Source organism: Terrapene carolina, unplaced genomic scaffold (genome assembly GCF_002925995.2).
Source record: "Terrapene carolina triunguis isolate 2854851 unplaced genomic scaffold, T_m_triunguis-2.0 Scaffold211, whole genome shotgun sequence".
In the NCBI taxonomy this organism is placed as follows: domain Eukaryota; kingdom Metazoa; phylum Chordata; order Testudines; family Emydidae; genus Terrapene; species Terrapene triunguis.
In genome coordinates, this window is record NW_020664562.1 from 2,237,144 (window position 1) to 2,259,719 (window position 22,576).

Consider the following 22,576-nt stretch of genomic DNA (forward strand, 5'->3'; position numbering starts at 1 on the left):
GTGTGGGCGGGGCGGGGGGCGGGGCCGGGGCCCCGTGGAGTGTCCTCTTTTGGGACACTCCACATATGGTAACCCTACCGTAGGGGAGTTCCTCTGCTGGGTACTTCACACAGTCTGAGAAGTAGGACTCCCAGCCTGCATGTTTTAGGAGGTGCACAGGGACAGTGTAGCTTCAGGTCTGCTGACCACAGGAGCTTCCAGGCGGCAGAGCTCCCCTTCTTCTCTTAAGCAGGAGCATAGCAAGGGGCGGGGTATTGCTAATGCTGGGCTGCCCGGGCCGAGGGAAGCAGGAAGCTGCCGGGGAGAGGGGATCTGCCTGCCAGCTGCGGAGCGCTCGGCCGCCGAGCCCTGAGCCGCCGCAGGAGGCAGCCGCGGCGATGTTGGGGCCGCGCTGAGCGTGGGGCGCGATGGCCGAGGAGCCGGCCCCTTCGCTCCTCCGGCCGTGCCCGCTGCCCCCCCCAATGGCTCCTTCAGAGTCCGGCCGTGCTGCCCTCCCCCCCCTTGCCTGCAGGAGCCCAGCGCCGGCCCGGCAGGCGCCGCTTTTGAAAAAAAATGCTGGGCTGCCCAGGCCGAGGGAAGCAGGAAGCTGCCGGGGAGAGGGGATCTCGCGAGCTGCTGCCCGCCCCACTGCTATGCTCCCCCCAGCCCCTGGGAGAAGCGAGCAGCGCCCACCCGCCACCCCTTCCCCGCGCCCGGGCCCCCCCCCGGACCGAGCCCCTCCGAATAATAAACAGTGGGTGGGCCTCTGAGATTCTTTAAACCTGTAGTACTGCTCACTTTGCATGAACATTAAGGATCCCAAGGCACTTTTCTTAAGAAAGGGGATTTGACCCAGTGTCATTTGCCAAAATATTTTTCCCTTCTATATTGTTTTGCTGTATACTGGCTGGTTGCCTCCTTCCACTTCTGAAGTGGCTGCATTTCAGTAGAGCAGTATTTATATAGTTTGAAGGTGTATTAGGATCCTTAATGAATGAAAAAAGCAAGATATATATGAGACAGTTATGTAATGTTTATTTTGTAACATGCAAGCGTTGTTTGGGTTTATGTTTGGGATCCACACTAAGGGCCACACTTTTGATGACTCCCTAACCGTTAAGTGGTTAAACAGTAGTCCTCCCCCCCAAAAAAAATCTTCAATGGATAGGGTACATTTCTTATCCATTGTTCAGCATTTAAAACTTAAATACTGTGAATCACATTCTGGTTTCATTTGCTCATTTAGTGCCTCTGCATGAAGTATAATCTTCCAAACACTGGACAAGGCTGAAAAGTTCCACGGGCTGTGGGATCCTTTTGTTTCTCATGTCTTTTTGTATGCAAAGCATTCATACAACGCTATTCAGTGAATAGATCTTTGTCCACGACCTGATGAGGGCAGAGTAGTGGAAGTCTGCAGCAATGCTATTCTGTATGTTAGAGGCATTGTAAACTCCTCCGCACCCATATTTAATGTTCTGTTGTATGTCCAAAGCCCTTTCATAGTGAGACAGGCTGTGATTTGGCTTTTGGAAACCAGTGTAGTGTTATGTGGTATTCTGTTTTGTTATGGATAATTGCCTGCTTGTATTGCTATTTGATTGTTAAGTTCAACATTTGTTTCACTAATGGGATTTAGATGTGTGTGCCTGACATTCTGTCAGCGTTTAGCTAACATTTCATGTAAGGAGGATTTCTAGTACTGGAATAATGACACTGTTCCACAGCTTATTCAATTTTGTTGAAAGAATTAATGGTGAATTATAAAAACCAATATCCACAGATAACTTCAGTTCTGAATGGCAGCAAATAATTATCTTTGCCACTGCTTGCAGGGAAAGTTTCTGCCTTCGCAAATCATTTGCATATTAAAGGTTTGCCCCCATCCCCATTTTACTTTTAAAATATACTTGTTAGTGAATTTACGTCTGGCGTAGGGTGCCCAGTGGCACTGAAGAGTGAAATCCTCTCTTTATCCACAGAACTTGGGCAGCAAACAGGGCAAGCTCCCTGCACGCTGCCCCATCAGTGTGCCTGAACCCTGTTCTGGAGAGCTCACCCCTAGGGGTTGGGAAGAGCAAAGTTCATTCTCCAAGCTCTTTCCGGTTTTCTCACAGACTTGCTGAGAGAGCTTGAATAAGTCACTTACTCTCTCTGTGCCTTAGTTTCTCCATCGGTAAAGCAAGGATGATGACAACACTACACCTGCCTTGCAGGACTGTTGAGACTTAACTCATTACTATTCAGGGCCACCCAGAGGATTCAGGGGGCCTGGGGCAAAGCAATTTTGGGGGCCCCTTCCATAAAAAAAAGTTGCAATACTATAGAATACTATATTCTCGTGGGGGCCCCTGCGGGGCCTGGGGCAAATTGCCCCACTTGCAGGCCCCCCCCCCCGGGCGGCCCTGTTACTATTTGTAACGTGCTTTGATGTTCTCAGATGAAATGCGCTATAGAAGAGCAAATCATTTTTACTAGTATGGACAATAATGCTCAAACATACTTTTCACCGTATAGCAGATAGCAGCCGGCTGGTTTTGGGAGGACTTCTCAGGCTTAAATACCAACAGTTGACCTTCACAACATCATCATGGCCTTGATGTAAAATCTTCAGATTGATGATGCTGTGAAGGAGCATAAAGAGGCGAGCAAACTCTGCTCCTTCATCGTTCTCCTGTAAGATGGTTTGGATGAATAAGTCTCTATTTTTCATTGGCTGCATCTTAGAGAAACAAGCTTTTTCAAAATGATTAATGATTTTGGGTGCCTCAGTTTTTGGGTGCCCAGCTTGAGACATCTTCAAGTGGCATGGTTTTCACAAAGTGTTGAGTACCCGCCCTTTGAAAATCAGGCCCTTTTAAAGCATCTCAAGTTGGGCACTTAGATATTAAAGCACTCAGAATTGTTAGTAACTTCTGAAAATCTTGGCCAAGACTCTCAAACTTACAGCTTTAGCCGGATCTCTCTTAAGAGCCTGGATTTTTACAGTAATTGTCTCTGCCTGGAACCACACCAATTCATGCTCTCATCTCTTACAAGCCCAGGGTCAGACTGTGCCAATGGAGTAAAAGGAGAACATAGAGGGGATCAAGGCCAGCTCTTGACTCTTCCCTGTCCCTTTTGTGACGATATGCAACTCTGAGGATCAACAGAAAGCAGCCTCAATTCTCTTGCAAGCTCAGAGGCTGGGACAGGCCTTTGCATGGAGCACACAAGGGACCAGGGTAATCTCATTGCAAAATTCCCCTGCACAAGGGCCAGTCACAGCCTATCCCTTAGCAGGAGGGGAGGGTGGATCAGTACTTCGATAAGAAATCTTCATGTATAGGTGCTGTAGAAAGATGTGTTAGTGATACAGTATGTGGCCCTCTTTTCCTGAAGTTGTATTAAACCCATACCACTTGTGAGGTTGGAGGTAAAGGGATCTAGAGGCAGGTCTCCTTTCTTCCAAATCCTTCCATGTTACCCAGTGGCACATTTTCCCAGCCCAGTTACCTCTGTAATCTGTCAAATCTCTCCTTTGCTTTCTAACCTCACTATGTAAAACCCCTTTTTTACTTCAGTTGTTGCCCTCAACAGTATTACAAAGCAGTCCTTGGGTCCTGTACTAATCAAGGTCGGTTATCTCTCTGTCCTAGAGGATATCTTCCTTCTGCACTTCTGCAGTGTTGCAGACTACCCAGGGCAGCTAGTACTAAAAGGGAAATTTTAGTAAACCAAAGTAAGAACCTCAATCTTCATGACATCTGATTACACATGATAATCATGTTACACTGATGAGTTGTGAAATTGAGTCTGGAGGTGCTGCTGTTGTGAGTGTGAAGAACCAGCCCCCATACTTAGTCGGGTGTAAAATGCAATATAGTCCTGGAACACCCGGGAAGTGCATAAAGCCATGTTACAGCACTAACATCCAGTACCAGAAAAGTGCCAAAAGTAATAAACCTTTCCCCCATTAATTAAAAATACTTGCCCTTCTTTTATCCAAGCATCTTTACAAACATTATGGGCTTGCTCCTGTTCCAGCTGAATCAGACACAAAATTCTCATTGGCTTTAATGGTGCAGAATTGGTTGCTTCACTGGACCCCTCTGATGTAGATAAATTACTTACCTTTCAGTCTGGGTATAAGCCAGGGATATGACTAACACAGTATCAGAGGTGGAGCCAAACTTGACCAGCTAAACGGGACTAAATCGGGGGGACCGGATGATCTTCATCCTAGAATATTGAAGGAACTGGCGCGAGAAATTGCGAGCCCCTTGGCGACAATTTTTAATGAATCTGTAAACTCGGGGGTGGTACCGTTGGACTGGAGAATAGCTAATGTGGTTCCTATTTTCAAGAAGGGGAAAAAAAGTGACCCGGGTAACTACAGGCCTGTTAGTTTAACTTCTGTAGTATGTAAGATCTTGGAAAAAATCTTGAAGGAGAAAGTAGTTAAGGACCTTGAGGTGAATGGCAATTGGGACAAATTACAACATGGGTTTACGAAAGGCAGGTCGTGCCAAACCAACCTGATCTCCTTCTTTGAGAAAGTAACAGACCTTCTAGATAAAGGAAATGCGGTGGATCTAATATACCTCGATTTTAGTAAAGCATTTGATACAGTTCCGCATGAGGAATTATTGGTTAAATTGGATAAGATGGGGATCGATAGGAAAATCCAGAAGTGGATAAGGAACTGGTTAAAGGGGAGACTGCAGCGGGTAGTACTGAAAGGTGAACTGTCAGATTGGAGGGAGGTTACCAGTGGGGTTCCTCAAGGTTCAGTTCTGGGTCCGATTTTATTTAATCTATTCATTACTGACCTCGGAACCAAATGTAGGAGTGGGCTGATAAAGTTTGCGGATGACACAAAGTTGGGAGACATTGCCAACTCGGAGAAGGATCGGGATATTCTGCAGGGAGACTTGGATGACCTTGTAAATTGGAGTAATAGTAATAGGATGAGATTTAATAGTGAGAAGTGTAAGGTGATGCATTTAGGGATGACTAATAAGAATTTCAGTTATAAGCTAGGGACACATAAGTTAGAAGAGACTGAGGAGGAGAAGGACCTCGGAGTCCTGGTTGATCGCAGGATGACTATGAGTCGGCAATGCGACGTGGCTGTGAAAAAAGCTAATGCGATCTTGGGATGCATTAGGCGAGGTATTTCTAGTAGGGACAGGGAGGTGCTGCTTCCGTTATACAAGGCGCTGGTGAGACCTCACTTGGAGTACTGTGTGCAGTTCTGGTCTCCTATGTTTAAAAGGGATGAACTGAAACTGGAACGGGTACAGAGAAGGGCCACTAGGATGATCCGAGGAATGGAAAACCTTTCCTATGAAAGGAGACTCGAGGAGCTTGGTTTGTTTAGCCTAACCAAAAGAAGGCTGAGGGGGGATATGATTGCTCTCTTTAAATATATCAAAGGGATAAATACCAGGGAGGGAGAGGAATTATTTCAGCTCAGTGCTAATGTGGACACGAGATCGAATGGATATAAACTGGCCATGGGGAAATTTAGGCTTGAAATTAGACGAAGGTTTCTAACCGTCAGAGGGGTGAAATTTTGGAACAGCCTTCCGAGGGAAACGGTGGGGGCGAAAGACCTCTCTGGCTTCAAGATTAGGCTAGATAAGTTTATGGAGGGAATGGTTTGATGGGATTATGTGATTCTAATCAATTAGGCAATAACGGCCATCGCTGGTAAAATGAGGGTCTGGCTAGAGAATCTTGCCTGTATGCTCGGGGTTCTGCTGATCGCCATATTTGGGGTCGGGAAGGAATTTTCCTCCAGGGTAGATTGGCAGTGGCCCTGGAGGTTTTTCGCCTTCCTCCGCAGCATAGGGCAGGGGTCGCAAGCTGGAAGATTCTCTGCGACTTGAAGTCCTTAGATCACAATCTGGAGACTTCAACAGCAGAGTTAAGGGAAAGTGGGGGGGGGGTCAGCTTTTGTGGCCTGCATCATGCGGGGGGTCAGACTAGATGACCATATTGGTCCCTTCTGATCTTAAAGTCTATGAGTCTATGAGTCTATGAACACTGGTGTTGCTTGAGTAGCGGGGTTCACTAGCCTGACCATGGGTCTGATTTTTGAGAAGTGTGGAGAGTGCACACAACTCGAGGTGAGCACCTCTGAAAATCAGGTTTAAGGTATAGAAAGTGGGAACCTAAAATTAGAGGCTGCTTCTGAAAATGCTGGCCTAACAGATGTGTCCAGGATCCTATCACGAGTCAATGGTAGACCTGGGAATAGAACCTAGGCATCCTTACTCACACTTCCCTACTTGAATCACTAGAGATCACATTCCCAACCATATTCCCATCTCCCCCATGGTAGAGACGTGTTGCCACAGCCATTTGGGAGACTACAAATGAATCAGTCAAGTTCAAGGAGATAAAAATGACAGTTCACATCAATGTACATGTACATGTCAGTGTTTTGATATTTCCTTTCTAAAAACAAAGGAGATTCCTAGATAAAATGCCTCAAGATAGACTTAAGCTTGTAACAACATATCACATTAATTTAAAGCATTGTTGATAGAATGTTGTAGTAATTACTAAACAAAAAATGAAAACCAAGGTATTTGGAATTAAGGTTCTGTAAACAACTCCCATATATCCAAACACTGTATTTCATCTACATTGCTGAAATGACCTCCATCATTGTAGAAGACACCAAAATCTCACCTCTTATCTATACAAATGCAGAAGAAGCATCTTCCTCATCACCATTCCACTGTGAGCCATGGACCCTAATCTACTTGATATCTACTTTGTGTACACAAATTAGAAAGCTCACTGTGTCTACTTCATTCATACTTCCTATATGGCTTGAGACTGCACACTTAGAAACAAATCCAGTATACAACTTTGCTCCATTCACTCTGTGTGAATGGCCACAGATTCCTGAGTAACACAAGTAACCAAACATGCATGGGTGTGTGTATAATGTCTTATATTTTCATTTGTAGCCCAAAATAAGAAAGCTTTTAAAATTATTGCAATAATAATAATATACCAATATTCCATTAGGTGGAAACTGAGTCCTTATAACCTTTGAGTCCTTATTATTTAGGCTTGATTTTTAGCAACAGCCTGAAATATCCATCTTGTTGTATAGGTATGGAAACCTGGAGACCTCAAACTGTGAAGAAGATGGGAGCCAGAATTCCTCAGAGTCTAAAACAGTGCTCAGGAAGTAAGTGTGGCTTTATGCTGTACAGCAAAACCTCAGTCAGGATTGGATATTGAGAAAGGATGTGGTCAACATAATCCTCTTTTCCTTTGAAAATACGCAGCAATCCATACTCGTTTTGATAACACAAAGCAGTAACTCTGTCATAACTCTAACAGATAGTACAAACCTCAAATCTCTGAGGGAGGCCAGGGGAACTTTCCCAGAACAGATCAGACATGTTTCATGTGGGGGCCAACACATTATAGTGAGAAACTAAGCATGTTTGTTTCCCTTGCTTTTCTTATCCACAAAAATATATGATTATTCTTTATTATTGATTTTGTATTGTATTGCGATAGTGCCTTGAGACCCCCAAGTGGCGACGAGGGCCTGCTTGTGCCAAGCTCTGTACATGATTCTAAAGTCATTTTTAAGTTTTGCTGGCATGGTATGTTGTGTGCAAAATGGTGAAGCTATTTAAAAATATTAAATGTAAAAGAATAGTTGTCTTTCTCTCTTTTTAATTTCATGTGAAATATTATTTATCTTTAAGAGTCAAGAGTAGAATGAATCTTAAGTCACAGTATTTGTACTTTGACACCTGAATGATCTACAATTTGCATCTGCAATGGCAGCATAAAATATCTGGATGATTGTATTTGATTACCCTGAGTAAAGACCTTTGACTCAGCTCTGTACAGCGTGTCAGTGCTGTCAACTTCCCCATAATACTGTCACAAATTCCATCGATGGGAGCATTATTAAACGTTTCTTAATTTCATTTTGCTGGTTTGTCTGTTGCATAAGTGAAGAAAGGAGTCCACAGCTTTCAAGTTCTTCAGTTTGTTTTGAAAAAATAAGTCCAACACTCCTTTCCCATCACATGCCATATACAGCATAACCAGTGTTCCAAGCTCTTACTCTAGTATGTTTTCCTGCTAGAAATAACATTTTAACTGATGTTGGGGTTTTTGGGAGGGGGGAGGAGGTGGGGTTTGCATTCCCTATTCCAGCATTGTCTATTCCTAAGACACAGGTAGGTGGGTTTTATAGAGTATGGCATAGTTTTTCAAAACAGCATTATATTCTAAAACATTGCCAGCTCATCTGACACGCCAACCCCAGCACAGCCCAGCTCCTTACTCTACTGGGTCTCTGTGCTGGTTGTGATGTCACAGCATAGCATGCTGTGGGGCATCTTATTGAATCTGAGCTGGCAAATCTGGACTTGAGATGGTATAAACCCTACTCAAACTGTAAGTTTGACAGTGGGCTCCATACCCTGCTGCCCTTTGCTGTGTGGGTTTAACAGGGACGGAATGTGGGTTAGTGGTTAGGGACCATGCTTTGGAAATCAAGACTTCCTGCTTCTAATGCCCACTCTTAAACTGAGGGTTTGTCTACATGTGAAACGCTACAGAACTGTAACTGTGCCTCTGTAGTGCCTCAGCGTAGACACTACCTACGCTAATGGGAGGGGTTCTCTCATCGACATAGGAAATCCACCTCCCCAAGAGGTGGGAGCTAGGCGGATGGAAGAATTTTTCTGTCAACCTAGTACCATCTACATGGGGACTTAGGTGGGCTTAACTATATTGCTCAGGAGTGTGTATTTTTACACCCTGGAGCAACATAGCTGGGTCAATCTAATTCTCTAGTGTAGACCACCCCTGATTTGCTTGGTGACCTTAGGCAAATTGCTTAACCTCTCTGGGCCTTACAGTTTCTCCATCTGAAAAATACCAGTAATGAACTTACAGGACTGTAGTGGCGCTTAATTAATGTTTGTAAAATACTATGAGATCCTCAATAGAAGGCTTTACTCAGAGACGAAGTATTATCCTGTGGTAATTTTTGTTATACACTTGTTGATCACCTTTAAATAAATGAGGTCAGAAATTAAGAGCTAACCATTGATAGGTTTGAGAGTTTGGAAGAAGAAATGTACTGGCTGTCAAGGCATTTGTACTGGGTTCAACACGGCAGCTTGAGTCTCTGATTCCTCTCTGCTTGAGGGAAAATAGAGCTAGCTGTATTGTCTCCCCATTTTGTCATAAAGCACTCATTCAAGCACATGTGGTAGTTTTTAAATATGTCAGAAATACAGAGAAGGCAGTAAAATGTGGTGGGTAGAGAAAATGGCTGAAGGCCAAAGGGTCCTGGGCTCCAATCCAAGCTGAGCCATTGAATCCCTTATGACTTTGGGCAAGCCACTTGACCTCTCTGTGTTTGGGTCAACCCAGCCATAAAACTTGAGCTAAGGCAAGCTCTTGTTGCAAAACAGATGATGGATTTGAGTGAGTTTCATGGGAAAATAAACAGCTGAGGACCAAATATATATGTGAAGTATAGGGAGTATGTAGTGGTGTGGTGTAGCATAGGGGTTTGTCAGCATGAGTTTGAGATGGGGGTGTTACGAGTGGTGAATTTTAAAATGTACCATTGAAAACATTGGTACTGTAGGAAAAACAGATATTGAAAATGTGCTTGAAAAATATACCAACATAGAAGGAAAAAATATAATATAAGGAAAAAATTGAAAGCAGAAGAGGGAAAGAGGCGAGAACAAAAATGGAGAAGGTACTTTCACCAATGTAAATTCAGACAAACTTCAATGTCTTTGGGGAGTCACTCTGGATTTATACCCATGTAGGAGTAAAATTTGACCCTGGATGTAAATTTGAGAGAAAATGGGTGAAAATAGTGAGGTATTTCACTGATAGTGTCATTCAGTTGTGCAAAATGACAGTCAATTGCATGTCAAGTGTGTGGAAGTGAAAGAGCAACAGAAGTAGCAATGTGTTATGGGTCTTTTTAAGCAGCACTGCCTTGCACACTTTAACACCTTCCTGCTATTTGCTTTTCCTGCTACACTGTAGCTTCTTCCCTCTCGATACATAATTAATGCACTTTTGCACAACCCCTGAATGCTAAATTGGTGCAAGTTGCATTGCTTTATCACTTAAATACTTCTTCCAATGAATCTACATCCAGCACGTAATTTACACTAACATTTCCAGCACTGCTGAATTTGATCCCGAGACCTCCATGGGAGTGGTAACTTCTTACCGCATGTCTGAATTTTATCCACATTCTTTTTTCTTATTAATTTACAAAAAGTTTCATACTAAAAATTTATAACAAAACGCATCAGATTAATAAATCTATAAAATGTATACATGCTTTATAACTACAGATTCACACTCATTCCTCACCATTTCCCACTGCATCCCCCTTGGCTGCTCTGGCTACTAGCCTCTAACATTAATGATAGATTCTAGGAAGTGGATAGCTTTCTGGTCATCTGTATAACACGTGGTACTGGTAACTCAGACTTTCTCTTGGCTTGCGATTCTAATTCAGATATGATTTCATAACTCATTTCTCATAGAAGAGAAAACCGATACATCTTATGCTCACATTTTTATAAGGATGAAAGAAATAATAATAAGAATTGGTAGTGTTGGTGGCTAGAAATAACCTGTCTCAGCATTTCTCTGTAGACAGTCTCTCACAGGGAATCATATAGTCAACAATTTTTTTCTTTCTCATATACTTTACCAGCCTTCTATTGTGACAGTTCAGAGTTACGTCTGGGATTTTAGTACCTCATCATAAAATTTAAAACCACACTTCCACTGGTTTTGTACAAATATGCTACATAAGAGTTATGATTTTAAAAACAACTTTAGGATTAGACTTTAAAAAATAATGGCCTGTCTGCTCTCCAGGGCTATTAAAGATCTCATGGTTCTTTTAAAAAAAAATAAAAATAGAGATTTGCTCTGGCATTTTGGGTCATAACAACCCTGTCCCACACTGTTGTCTATTGTGCTGGACAAATAAGGAGTATGTCGGTTCAGGATAAAAGAATACATGAAGCAAGGCAAAATAAAAAATCCATATCAAGAGTAGAACTAAGAGAAGAACTAAGAAAGCTTAATAAAGGTATGACAATATGATAGTATTGAATGCCTAGAAGTTTACACGATAGACCAGTTAGCTTTTTGACAACTAGGCCGTATAGTTCAGATGTGTGCCTGGGTTGTCTCGTTACCTTGTAACCAATATATAGGAAAATGCTACATTATTTTTTGCTGTATTAATATTCCCAGTGCACCTCTGGTACAAAGACCCCACAGGCTACATTGGCATTAGCCATGGGACACTAGAAAGATATAGTTATATCCATGAGCTTTCATGCCCATTTTAAGAATTCTGTGGAGTGGATCAGCCAACCCAAGCTATTTAGGGGCCCCAGGTTTATTGAAGTTGTTTAGTGTATTGTGCATAAGAAAGACAAGCTTTCAAGAGATATCCCTCAATCACAGAATAGGTACCAGAGCAGTGGTGAACAGGTCCTGAATCAACTTCTTGGCATTGATAGAGGTTGTACTCTCTACACATCTCTGAAAAAAACTCATTCTCCATATTAAGTTTAAATTCAGGGCTAGTTTAGTGCTGACAGACTGCTGTACTAATACCCACAACTTAGACATATGGGCACAGTCCCAAATGTATTAAAGAGGCAACACATTAAAGAAACTGAATATTTCCCATACTTAAGATAGCAAGCATTTAGAGTTGGCCAGAGCTCATTCAGGATAGATGGAGACTGGTAAAGCCTTTGCAGTACAAAGTGTTGCATCTGCTTGTCTGGGTTGCAGATCGGTGCTTTAAATGGATACCGGAGAACATTTTACCAGTTGTCAGGGTCAAATGTAGTGCTGAGATCATGTGCCTGTGGTTCACTGCTGGGGTTGTGACACTGGGAGTGCTTGGTAAGTGGCACATTATGCACTCCAGCTAAAGGTGCTTAGAATTTAGCCATCAACTTAAAAGGCTCATAGTAACAGTTCGTAGAAGTGATGAATCAGTCTTCAGATTAGACTGCAGATTAGAAGTGTTTAATCTAAATTTAGAGGTTCATTTGCGATGTTTGCCGTAAAGGGGGACAAATTTAATGTTAATAAGTTGCGACAAATCCACTGATTTGATCATATTTATTCAGTGTCCTGATACTTGCGTATGTCCACAGAGAAATGCTGAGTCAGGTTAGGCATTTCATTGAATAATCTGATTTGGAGAAATATCAGAGAATGTTGTCTGTAAACAATATGATCTTATATTCTTACCTATACATAGAAATGCCTCATATATTTAGCCAGTGAAATTACTATTCAAAGGATATCAATAGACAGAGCCAACAAAATCTAATAACAGTAATAATGGAAATGTTTCACATATGTTACACAGTAAAGAAAGTGAATCACATTTGAATCCATTAATTTACACGGATGCTCTTGAGCCGAAATAGAAAAGCTAAGAGCTTCAGTAAACCCTGTCCAAAGTTATATTTCTCAAAGATACTGAAAAGAAAGCTTCCGAGTCAGAAAATCAGCCTCCTGATTGTGGTATCAGATATTTAGTAGGCATTTTTAGTTAGCTTTATTTATTTTAATTATTTGATTTTATTTTGCAGCATAGTGAAACCACATTAAGGGTGCTATGAAAAAGGAGATTGCTTGTCTCAATCAAACTGAGGTTCGGGAAATATACAAGCTCTCTTTTGTAGTGCAAAGAATCAGTGACCTTCCCACTCACTGGAAGCCCACAAACAGTTCTCTTCTCCCATATCCCCAAGCATTACTGCTGCACCAGCATGACAGAGGATTGAGGGTTGAGTCCCAAATGAACTGGAGCCACATCCAGGAAGATGGAAACAGAGAAGACTGTATCTTTCCTTCTAAAATTGATTTCAATTTACCAGTTCATGACATCCCCTATGTATCCATTAAGCGACAAGGAGCAAAAGTGAATCAAAACATTTCTAAATGCTTGGTGCCTTTGTTCACTCAGCTAATGTCAAATCCAACTGAATCTGCTTTAGCTAGAACTATAAAAGGAACTTGGAATCTGATGCAGGAAATGAATCAGGCATCAAGTTCATGTCTAACCCCTCCTTCTCCTGCTGCACAGGAGGCTTCCACAAAGCCTCTCGGTAATAATGACCATGTGACATTCTTAGAGGCTCAGCTCTAATAAAGTACTACAGTGTTCCATGTTAATTATCCAAAACACTAGAACCTTCAATACCAATGCTGCAATGTTTTGGGCTATTGTTATAGAATGCTTGGGGTGGGGGAAGGTTATTTTTAATAAACTATTGATCCAGACCCTTTTGTGTCTTTAGATCTTTGTGACAGAGAATTTGCCTTTTGTTACCTGTAAAGCTTATTATTTCAGCTGCTTATAAAAGGGTTTGGTGTACTTAAAAAAACAGATACTATGGGAGGGAAATCTGTGAACCTTTGGCTGACATTTGTACAAGGCTTTCCCTGGCTTCAGGAGATGTTCCTGAGGATTTGAAAGTAGCAAACAACATGATTCCCATATTACTTTAGACAAGGTAAAACTGAGACAATATGGTTGGGTTAACTTCATTTGTGAAGGAAATCTTGGAAATCATGTGAAACAGGAATGGTGGGACTGGCCCTTGCAAAGCACAGTTCGGCTGTTGGTATGTAGCGTGGATTTAGGAAAGGGGAGGTCATAGGAACAAAAGCTTCCTGTCTGTCTGGCTGATTCAGTAAGAAACTAGTCAGCCATCTTATATAACCCCTTTTGCAAATATACTTGGTGCTGCACAGAGCTGAAAGCATAGCTTATGTTCATAAAAATTTCTCATCCTGGGGATAATAGTGGTGGACTTGGCAGAATTTTTAACCCCAACCAAGCCACTAAGATCCCCAAACTCATTCTTTAGTACCAGCTGGGGTAAGAAAAATGCTGTGTGTCTACCTTTGCAGAGAGAGGTCCTCAAAATTCCCATCTGGACCTCTGCATCAGGACTTGCTCCGTCAAGGCCCCACATCATAGCTATCCTTCCGGTCAAGGAATATTGGGCAGAGCTCATCTTGTAGCTTATCAATGCCACTCCAGAATCAACTGATGGAGTTGCTGTTAAGAGATATGAGAGACTCTCTCCCTCTGGTTTTCCATGTGTTTCCTGTCCTACTAGCTCTGCTCGCTGGGTGTAATAGAATCTTTGGGGCCACTGCAATAACTTCATAGTTTGTCAGCCTTGGGATATTGCATTGCATTGGGGGGGCATAATGTGAGGTGATGAGTGGTGTCCTGTGGACCCATTTTGAAAGGTGACAAAACTACAGCTCTCTTCCCACCCAACAATGGGCTGACTAAGGGATTTAAAATTTTAGGGACAGGGTTCATACCAGTGGAGCAAGGAGAACCTCTAGACTAGTGAATAACAGCTTGAAAGCATTACTGAACAGAGCCCACATTGTGTGGCTCTCAAGACAGGAATTTAAAATCCAACGGTCAGTGGCAGCCCACAAGATATGCAGTACAGTATACCAGGGGTTCTCAACCTTTTTCTTTCTGAGCCCCCCTGACATAGCATAAAAACTCCATGGCCCACCTGTGCCACAATAAATGGTTTTCTGCATATAAAAGCCAGGGACAGCATTAGGGGGTAGCAAGCAGGACAATTGGCAGGGGCCCCACACCGCAGGGCCCCTGCGAAGCTAAGTTGCTCAGGCTACTGCTTCAGCCCCAGGTGGTGGGGCTCAGGGCTCTGGGCTTCATTCCCAGGCAGTGGGGCTTCAGCTTTCTGCCCTGGGCCCCAGCACTGGTCCTGCTTGGCGGACCCCCTCAAACCTGCCTGCGGCCCCCCAGGGAGCTCCAGACCCCTGGTTGAGAACCACTGCAGTATACAATGTGGGGACAGACAAAGATTTATGGCTTGCAATCCCCCCATGAAGAATAGATTCTATGATGTTGCTTTCCTGTCTGAGATCTTGGAAGTCTCACATTCCTATCTGTTTCTTGGCCTATCAAGTACAGGGAGTTTCTTCCCAGGGACATCAAACATAAAGCTGCTACAAGATTTGGGCACTTGTCCAGCCTTTCTTCAGAATGCTTCCCTCCCTAATGTACTGATTGTTTAATCAGCCGATAGGAGGTCAGTGGGATACAGCCCCTGTCTGCACAATGTACTTTTTTTTTTCTTTTCCCCTCTTGACTGAAATTATTTTGCTGGCAAAATCAGTGTCTGTAACTGCTGTGAACTCTTCAACTCCACTCTGAGAGATTGGGCTTGTGTTAAACTCTGTTTATTTTTCAGTGTATGAAAGTGCCCATCATCAATGGCACTAAATATAAAAAATGTGTTGAACAGTATTAGCACTAAAAAAAAAAAAAACCTTCTCAGAGCTATAAATGAGCTCTCAGTTGCAACGCATCTCCAAATGGGCAGAAGCCTGATGAAAGGTCAACTTACCCTGGCCCCTGAATTCAACAGACTAGTTGTTTATTGTAAAAGTGGGGTAAGCCACTGGTACTTCCAAAACAGCAAGACATCTCTTTAAAATGCAGTATGGACATAGAAGCAGGAACATCTGTATTTGAAATAAAAGTAACTTTTAAACTAACCTCTGACTGAGGAATGAATGAGCTTGTTTAATGAAAAATATTAATAGTGAAATGGAAGATCCCAGGCTGTTCAGAAGAATAAAGCTGATAACCACAAAGAGTTTAGATCTTGAAGTCCTTACTTGGTCGTTAATCAAAGGGATTGTTGACTGAGTAAAGCTGGCAGGATTTGGCCCCAAGTGAACCATCTGAGTTGTACGGTCTTTGTTTTGAGTTTGTAATGAAGCCCCAAACCAAGAGAGTTTTGCGTGTTTTCATCCTTGGTTGTTAATGTTTTGTGCAGCTCCGTTCTTGTAATTCTAGAGTTACCCCTGCTGGCTGCTCTAATCAAGTAATATTACTGTCAGCTTTCAAAGCACTCTTTCTGACCAGAAAAGCAGATTGCTTGCCATATTATAGAAGGGAATGGAAGAAACAGTAGTAGAAAATACGGAAATGTTTGTAAAATAGCAAGTCAGCATAGTCTTAAAAACATACTGGCTATACAGGGAAAGAACATGGAGTAGGGCTAGAACATAGAACAGAGGGTGATAGACAACCCAAATGCTAAAGCTTTTGAGGTTTTATTTTGCATGCTTAGTTGAAGCTTATCCAAACAATCTGCATTTCTTGTGTCTGCTAAACTGAAAGAGAAACATTGCAAAAACGATTTGGTTTGTATTTTGGGTGAAGGTTGTGCGTGTTTGGAGCAGGGATGTTTCTATTATTATCTGAACCAATGGTACCTTGTTTGATAGAGCTACTGGATTAGATAGGCGAGTTTTGGTGCTGCTAAAAATAATGGATCTGATTTGCCACTGTCTTGCATCTTTGGGGAGTGATTGAGCACCTATTTACAATGGTGTATATAACACCACTGTAGTCAACGGTAAAAATCTGTGTAAATGAGATTACAATAAAACTCGTGCAATAAAGCTTGTATGCAAAAATGGCACCAATTCAGAACTCTGTGTTCACGAACAGCAGTGGTACTATATTACACTTATTCTGTTCCCTCTTTACACAGGTATACAAGACATACCGTATGTAATCAATCAATCTTTTCCAATGTACTTCTTTTCAGTGCAATAGCCTCAATCTTGAGAGCCTGGCTTGACCAATGCTCTGAAGACTTCCGAGAGCCACCCAATTACCCTTGTTTGCAGAAATTGCTGGATTACCTTAAACGGATCATGCCAGGCTCTGACCCGGAGAGAAGGGCACAAAACCTCTTGGAGCAGCTTCAGAAGCAAGAAGTGAAAAATGAGAGTAAGTTACATTTTTGCACGGCTATTACTGCCTAATCTCCCAGACTATCCTGAAGAACCTGAATTTTCAGGGTAAATTTTACGGGGTGTATGATTTTGATCTCATTTACAGTGATGTAGCTCAAGAGTGACTCCACTGAAGTCAGTGGGGTTACAATGGATGTAGAATCAGGCTTTCTGGACTTTTGCTTATTGAATCCCACAGAGATTGTAGCTACCATAGGGATGAAATACAAACATGAAATGTGGAATAATATGTCTAGTAATTCTGATAGAAATTTGGGGAACTCCAGCGTTTCTAAGAACTCTGCCAGTGCACAGAAGTTGCTGCAACAGCGATATAGTTAATTGCAATTGCATTCTCTGTCTTCAGAGTAAAACCACAGCTGCTCTCTAATTAGTTTTTTCATTAAACTAATTAATTAATTAAAAATCCCATCAAATATTACTATGCTATGACCAAATGCAGCTTCAGTCACAAGCCTATTTGTCATGAAAGCTTCTCTTCCAGTTACCACCATGTCAAAGGAAATGCCTGTGGCTGTTTTTTCCTATTTGAGTGACAAGCTGCTGACATCCAAGGACAGAGGAAAATTTTACTTTACCAGGTCAAAGATCCACTGAAACAATAGTGAGCTGTAGTAACACACAAATGCTATGTAGTGTCAAACTTGGCACATAGTCCGTACCCCAGTTAGAAAGTTTCCTGTGACATAATTAGCATAGCTAGAAAGTTACCGGAATTTGTGCAATGTGAGAACCAGATTCAATGTCCATCTTTGACAGATGAATGAAAGGAAATGATACATAGAATAAGAAGGAAGAAGGCAAACAACAAAAAAGTAGCATTTCATCTCACAAACGTTACCTGCCGGATGTTCCAGAAATGAGGAATTATTGCATAATCAGACACAATGCCAAATGAATTTATGCATTTAAATCTGTATAAAAAGGCCTATTGCATAAAATCCAAATGTTTTCCTCATAAGAAAAAAGCAAGTCTACAGTGTTGCTAATATGTGTCTAATGATGTTCTTTCCTGGATTTGGTTCTAGCAGGCCAAACAATGAAAGTCCAAGGGCTCTATTTTTTAGATCCAACTGTTGTCCAAAAGGAGCAAAAGTTCCCAGGCACTCAGCTGCTGCACTAATTTCCTGAAGTAACACTTGAAAAGGTTGCTACTTGAGTCACAGGCACTTCACTTGAATGAGAATAAAATTACTTGAATGCTGCAAGGATAAAGGCAGTTAATAAAAATTAACAAGTTATTTTGAGGGTCTGATGAGAGCTGCTTTATAGCGGTGACTCATTTTATTTCATGTCCGTTCTGTGTCTGCTTACCTTATACAAAACTGAAACAATCATTTGTTTCAAAGTTCAGATTTGAATACACGATAATAATCATTGTTATAATTTAATGCTATCTAATGCTATACATTGACATGAACTTTACAAATATAGACCCGGATCTGACAATCTGATTGATATGGGGCATTGCACAGGTCCACCCTTTGTGGATTAGACTGCCAGATTGTGGCCATAGAGACTACATGTTCTCTGCCCCAAAGAGTTTGCAACTTAAAAATACACAACCAGGCAAGCACAGGACAGCAGTTCAGGAGCAGGAGTGTATGGAGATTACTAGTGATGTCAGGAAGAGAATAGCAGGTTTGAGAGATGGGTGTTAAAGAAGGATTTGAAGGAGGAGAGTGTTCTTCGCAGATGGGGACTGGAAGACTGCTTCAGGTTAGGGACAACGTGACAGAAGGTGTGAAAATGAGAGTGGGAAAAGAAGATAAAGGGGGCTGTAAAGGAAAAGACTTGGGAGGGGCAGGAAGGTGTGTAAAGAAAATGAGAACAGAGTTGAAGACAAGATTGTTTAAGATCTTGTGGGTGTCATGGAGTTGAATTTGATAATCTAGGATGCAAAAAGGCAGTGGGGGGATTCCAGCAAGGGGCAGTGTGCTCAAAAAAATTGGAAAGAGGTGATTTTCATAAACCGTTGTTATGAAAATTAGGGCTGTCAATTAATTGCAGTTAACTCACACGATTGACTTAAAAAAATTAATTGCGATTTATCTCAGTTTTAGTAGCACTATTAAACAATAGAATATCAATTAAATATTTTTGAATGTTTTTCCACATATTCAAATGTATTGATTTCAATTACAACATAGTATACAAAGTAGACAATGCTCACTTTATTTTTAATACAAATATTTGCACTGTAAAAATGGCAAACAAAAGTAACAGTATTTTTCAGTTCACCTCATCAAGTACTATAGTGCAATCTCTTTATCATGAAAGATCTACTTATAAATGTAGATTTTTTTTGTTACATAAGTGCACTCAAAAACAAAACAATGTAAAACTGTAGAGCCTACAAATCCACTCAGTCCTACTTCTTGTGCAGCCAATCGCTAAGACAAACAAGTTTGTTTACATTTACGGGCGTTAATGCTGCCCGCTTCTTATTTACAATGTCACCTGAAAGTGAGAACAGGTGTTCGCATGGCACTTTTGTAGCTGTCATTGCAAGGTCTTTACGTGCCAGATATGCTAAACATTCGTATGCTTCTTCATGTTTTGGCCACCATTCCGGAGGACATGCATCCATGCTGATGACGCTCATTAAAAAAATAATGCATTAATTAAATTTGTGACTGAACTCCTTGAGGGAGAATTGTATGTCTCCTACTCTGTGTTTTACCTGCATTCTGCCATATATTTCATATTATAGCAGTCTCGGTCATCATGATGACCCAGCACATGTTCGTTTTAAGAACAGTTTCACTGCAGATTTGACAAAACGCAAAGAAGGTACCAATGTGAGATTTCTAAAGATAGCTACAGTACTCGATCCAAGGTTTAAGAATCTGAAGTGCCTTCCAAAATCTGAGAGGGACAAGGTGTACAGCATGTTTTCAGAAGTCTTAAAAGAGCAACATTCTGATGCAGAAACTACAGAACCCGAACCACCAAAAAAGAAAATCAACCTTCTGCTGGTGGCATCTGACTCAGATGATGAAAGTGAACATGCGTCAGTCCGCACTGCTTTGGATCGTTGTTGAGCAGAACCTGTCATCGGTATGGACGCATGTCCTCTGGAATAGTGGTTGAAGCATGAAGGGACATATGAATCTTTAGTGCATCTGGCATGTAAGTCTCTTGTGATGCAGGCTACAACAGTGCCATGTGAACGCTTGTTCTCACTTTCAGGTGATACTGTAAATAAGAAGTGGGCAGCATTATCTCCTGCAAATGTAACCAAACTTGTTTGTCTGAGCAATTGGCTGAACAAGAAGTAGGACTGAGTGGACTTGTAGGCTCTAAAGTTTTACATTGTTTTATTTTTGAATGCAATTGTTTTTTGTACATAATTCTACATTTATAAGTTCAATTTTCATGATAAAGAGATTGCACTACTGTACTTGTTAGGTGAATTGAAAAATACTATTTCTTTTGTTTTTATAATGCAAATATTTGTAATAAAAATAAACATAAAGTGAGCACTGTACACTTTGTATTCTGTGTTGTAAGTGAAAGCAATATATTTGAAAAAGTAGAAAACATCCAAAACTATTTAAATGGTATTCTATTATTGTTTAACAGTGCGATTAATCACGATACATTTTTTAATTGAATGACAACCCTAATGAAAATCCATTTCCATGTGCTTATTTTTATAAAATATCTGCAGATAAGGCTGCAGAAGACATTTCCACATACCTCCTTTAGCTCTTTGAATAAATTGGTATATCTGGATTCCTGTCTCTGCCTTCCAATAGTTCTAATTTGTTACAGTAGAGTCTTGCGCTAATGACTGGGAGACCCAATGTGAACTACTAGAGTTTGCAAGGTAGTGAACAAAGAGAAAACAAACATTTTGGGGGAAAAGGAAGATCCATCACATAATGTTCTTTGTTATTTTGACATTTGCTTAGTTGTAATTTGATATGAAATACTTCAGAGATACTCTGAAATGTATTGTATATTTTGTCAAGCCTTAGTAATCGAGACCTCATTACAACAGCTTTGCTGTTAAATCTTTGTTGAGAGATGGGAGAGTCCACCAATTTTTGTATTTTTTTGGACTGGATCTCCTCTTCCTGCAGTAAAATCCATGGGATGGGGACTTAGGGAGAATGAAATATCTTCATCGATCCTTTAGGTGAGATCCGCCCTAATCCTTGAGTGGTGGAGAAAGTTTTCCCTGATGGACTAAACCATGGTTTTCCCCCCAAACCTGGAGGGTCCTCTAGGATCTTTGTGCATCTTGGGGAAGCCACAGGCTGTCAGAGCCATCTGCATTGAGTCCCTGTGCCTCTGCACCAGCTCTGTTTCCCCACTCCCAAGTAATGCTGATCCCGTGGAGTCTGTAAAGGAGTATCTTGCCATGGAGACTCAGCATCAACTTTGCAGAGCAGGAAGAACCATATTGGGTTACTCTCTCTTCTCCCCAGCTTGAGTCACACCAGGACTTCTATAGGACCCCAGGAAGGAGAGTATACTACCAAGGAAATGTCTAACACCCCACCCTTCCATACAGGAGAGTCTAAATCTGAATGCAAAGGGTCCCCTATGCACTGAATGTGGGACACTATCTGGCCCTTTGATAGTTCGATTTTTTTTTTTTTTAGGTTATAAAGCATATTGACTATCGAGGGGTGGATTAATGAGGTTCTGCTATAGAAGGGAGAAATTTTTATACCTGCAAGTCTTGTCTGTGTTGGTTGTAAATTCTTTAGAGGAAGGACTCTCTTCCATTATGTTTCTCACTACAATGCCTAGCATGAGAGAGCCCTGACATCAGTTAGGATCTGTAGGCTCCACTATAATACAGATAAATAATGGTAATAATAAACAATGGCTTTAATGTACTGTTTAGCACGTGTATGTTACCAAGTAATATTATATTTTCCATGCTGGACAGATGGGTTCCATAACACCTTCACTTTCAGCCTTGATGAGGAAGAGGAAATGGAGACTGGTGGGCCAGAAGAGTTCTCTTTTTTCCCAGAAGACCTTGTAGCAGAGCAATTAACATACATGGATGCAGTAAGTACTGTGTACATTTAGAGGGGAAAGCTACTGGGGAAAATGCTAGGGTACTTAGTGTTGTTATTTTAATCTTTCTTTTAACTCATGTTAACCAATACAAATGTGTTCCAAAAAGCTGCTAGCCTTATCAGGGCAGCAACACAAAACTCTTTTAGGTTACTTGATCCTATTTCAGCCAGTTGGATTGTTTCATTCAGCCAAGGGTTTTTTAAATTGTGTGTGTGTGTGTGTGAATATATATTGCTAGTTCATGGCCTTTTTGCAAAGATCAAGGATAGCATAGTATATGTTTAATATCTGATACCGGTTGTGACTATATCTCACTCTTACTAGGTCTACACTACAGCGGGGTTCCGACCTAAGATACGCAACTTCAGCTACGTGAATACCGTAGCTGAAGTTGCGTATTTTAGGTCGGCTTACCTGGCGGTGAGGACGGGGGAAAGCCGACTGCTGCCGCGCTGCCGCCGACTCCGCTACCGCCTCTTGTCGAGGTGGATTTCCGGAGTCGACGGCAGAGCGATCAGGGATCGATTTTACCGCGTCCTCACGAGACACGGTAAGTCGATCCCCGATAAACCGATTGCTACCCGCCGGATCGGCGGGTAGTGAAGACGTAGCCATAGACATCTATAATTACTATGCTCATACTAGTCTGTTCTTG

General features: G+C 41.6%; 1 protein-coding gene across 2 annotated transcripts in view; it reads left to right on the top strand.

Moving 5' to 3' along the window:
• LOC112113454 (ral guanine nucleotide dissociation stimulator-like 1) overlaps positions 1-22,576 on the top strand; it is a 101,870-nt gene that overhangs the window by 42,293 nt on the left and 37,001 nt on the right. Inside the window, exons 4-6 of one of the 2 annotated variants that reach the window (XM_024209740.2) lie at positions 7,094-7,171; positions 16,668-16,852; positions 21,785-21,909. In XM_024209740.2, the coding sequence (XP_024065508.1) occupies positions 7,094-7,171; positions 16,668-16,852; positions 21,785-21,909 (388 nt within the window). The remainder of the gene's footprint in view (positions 1-7,093; positions 7,172-16,667; positions 16,853-21,784; positions 21,910-22,576) is intronic. The other variant, XM_024209741.2, reaches the window with a different exon arrangement.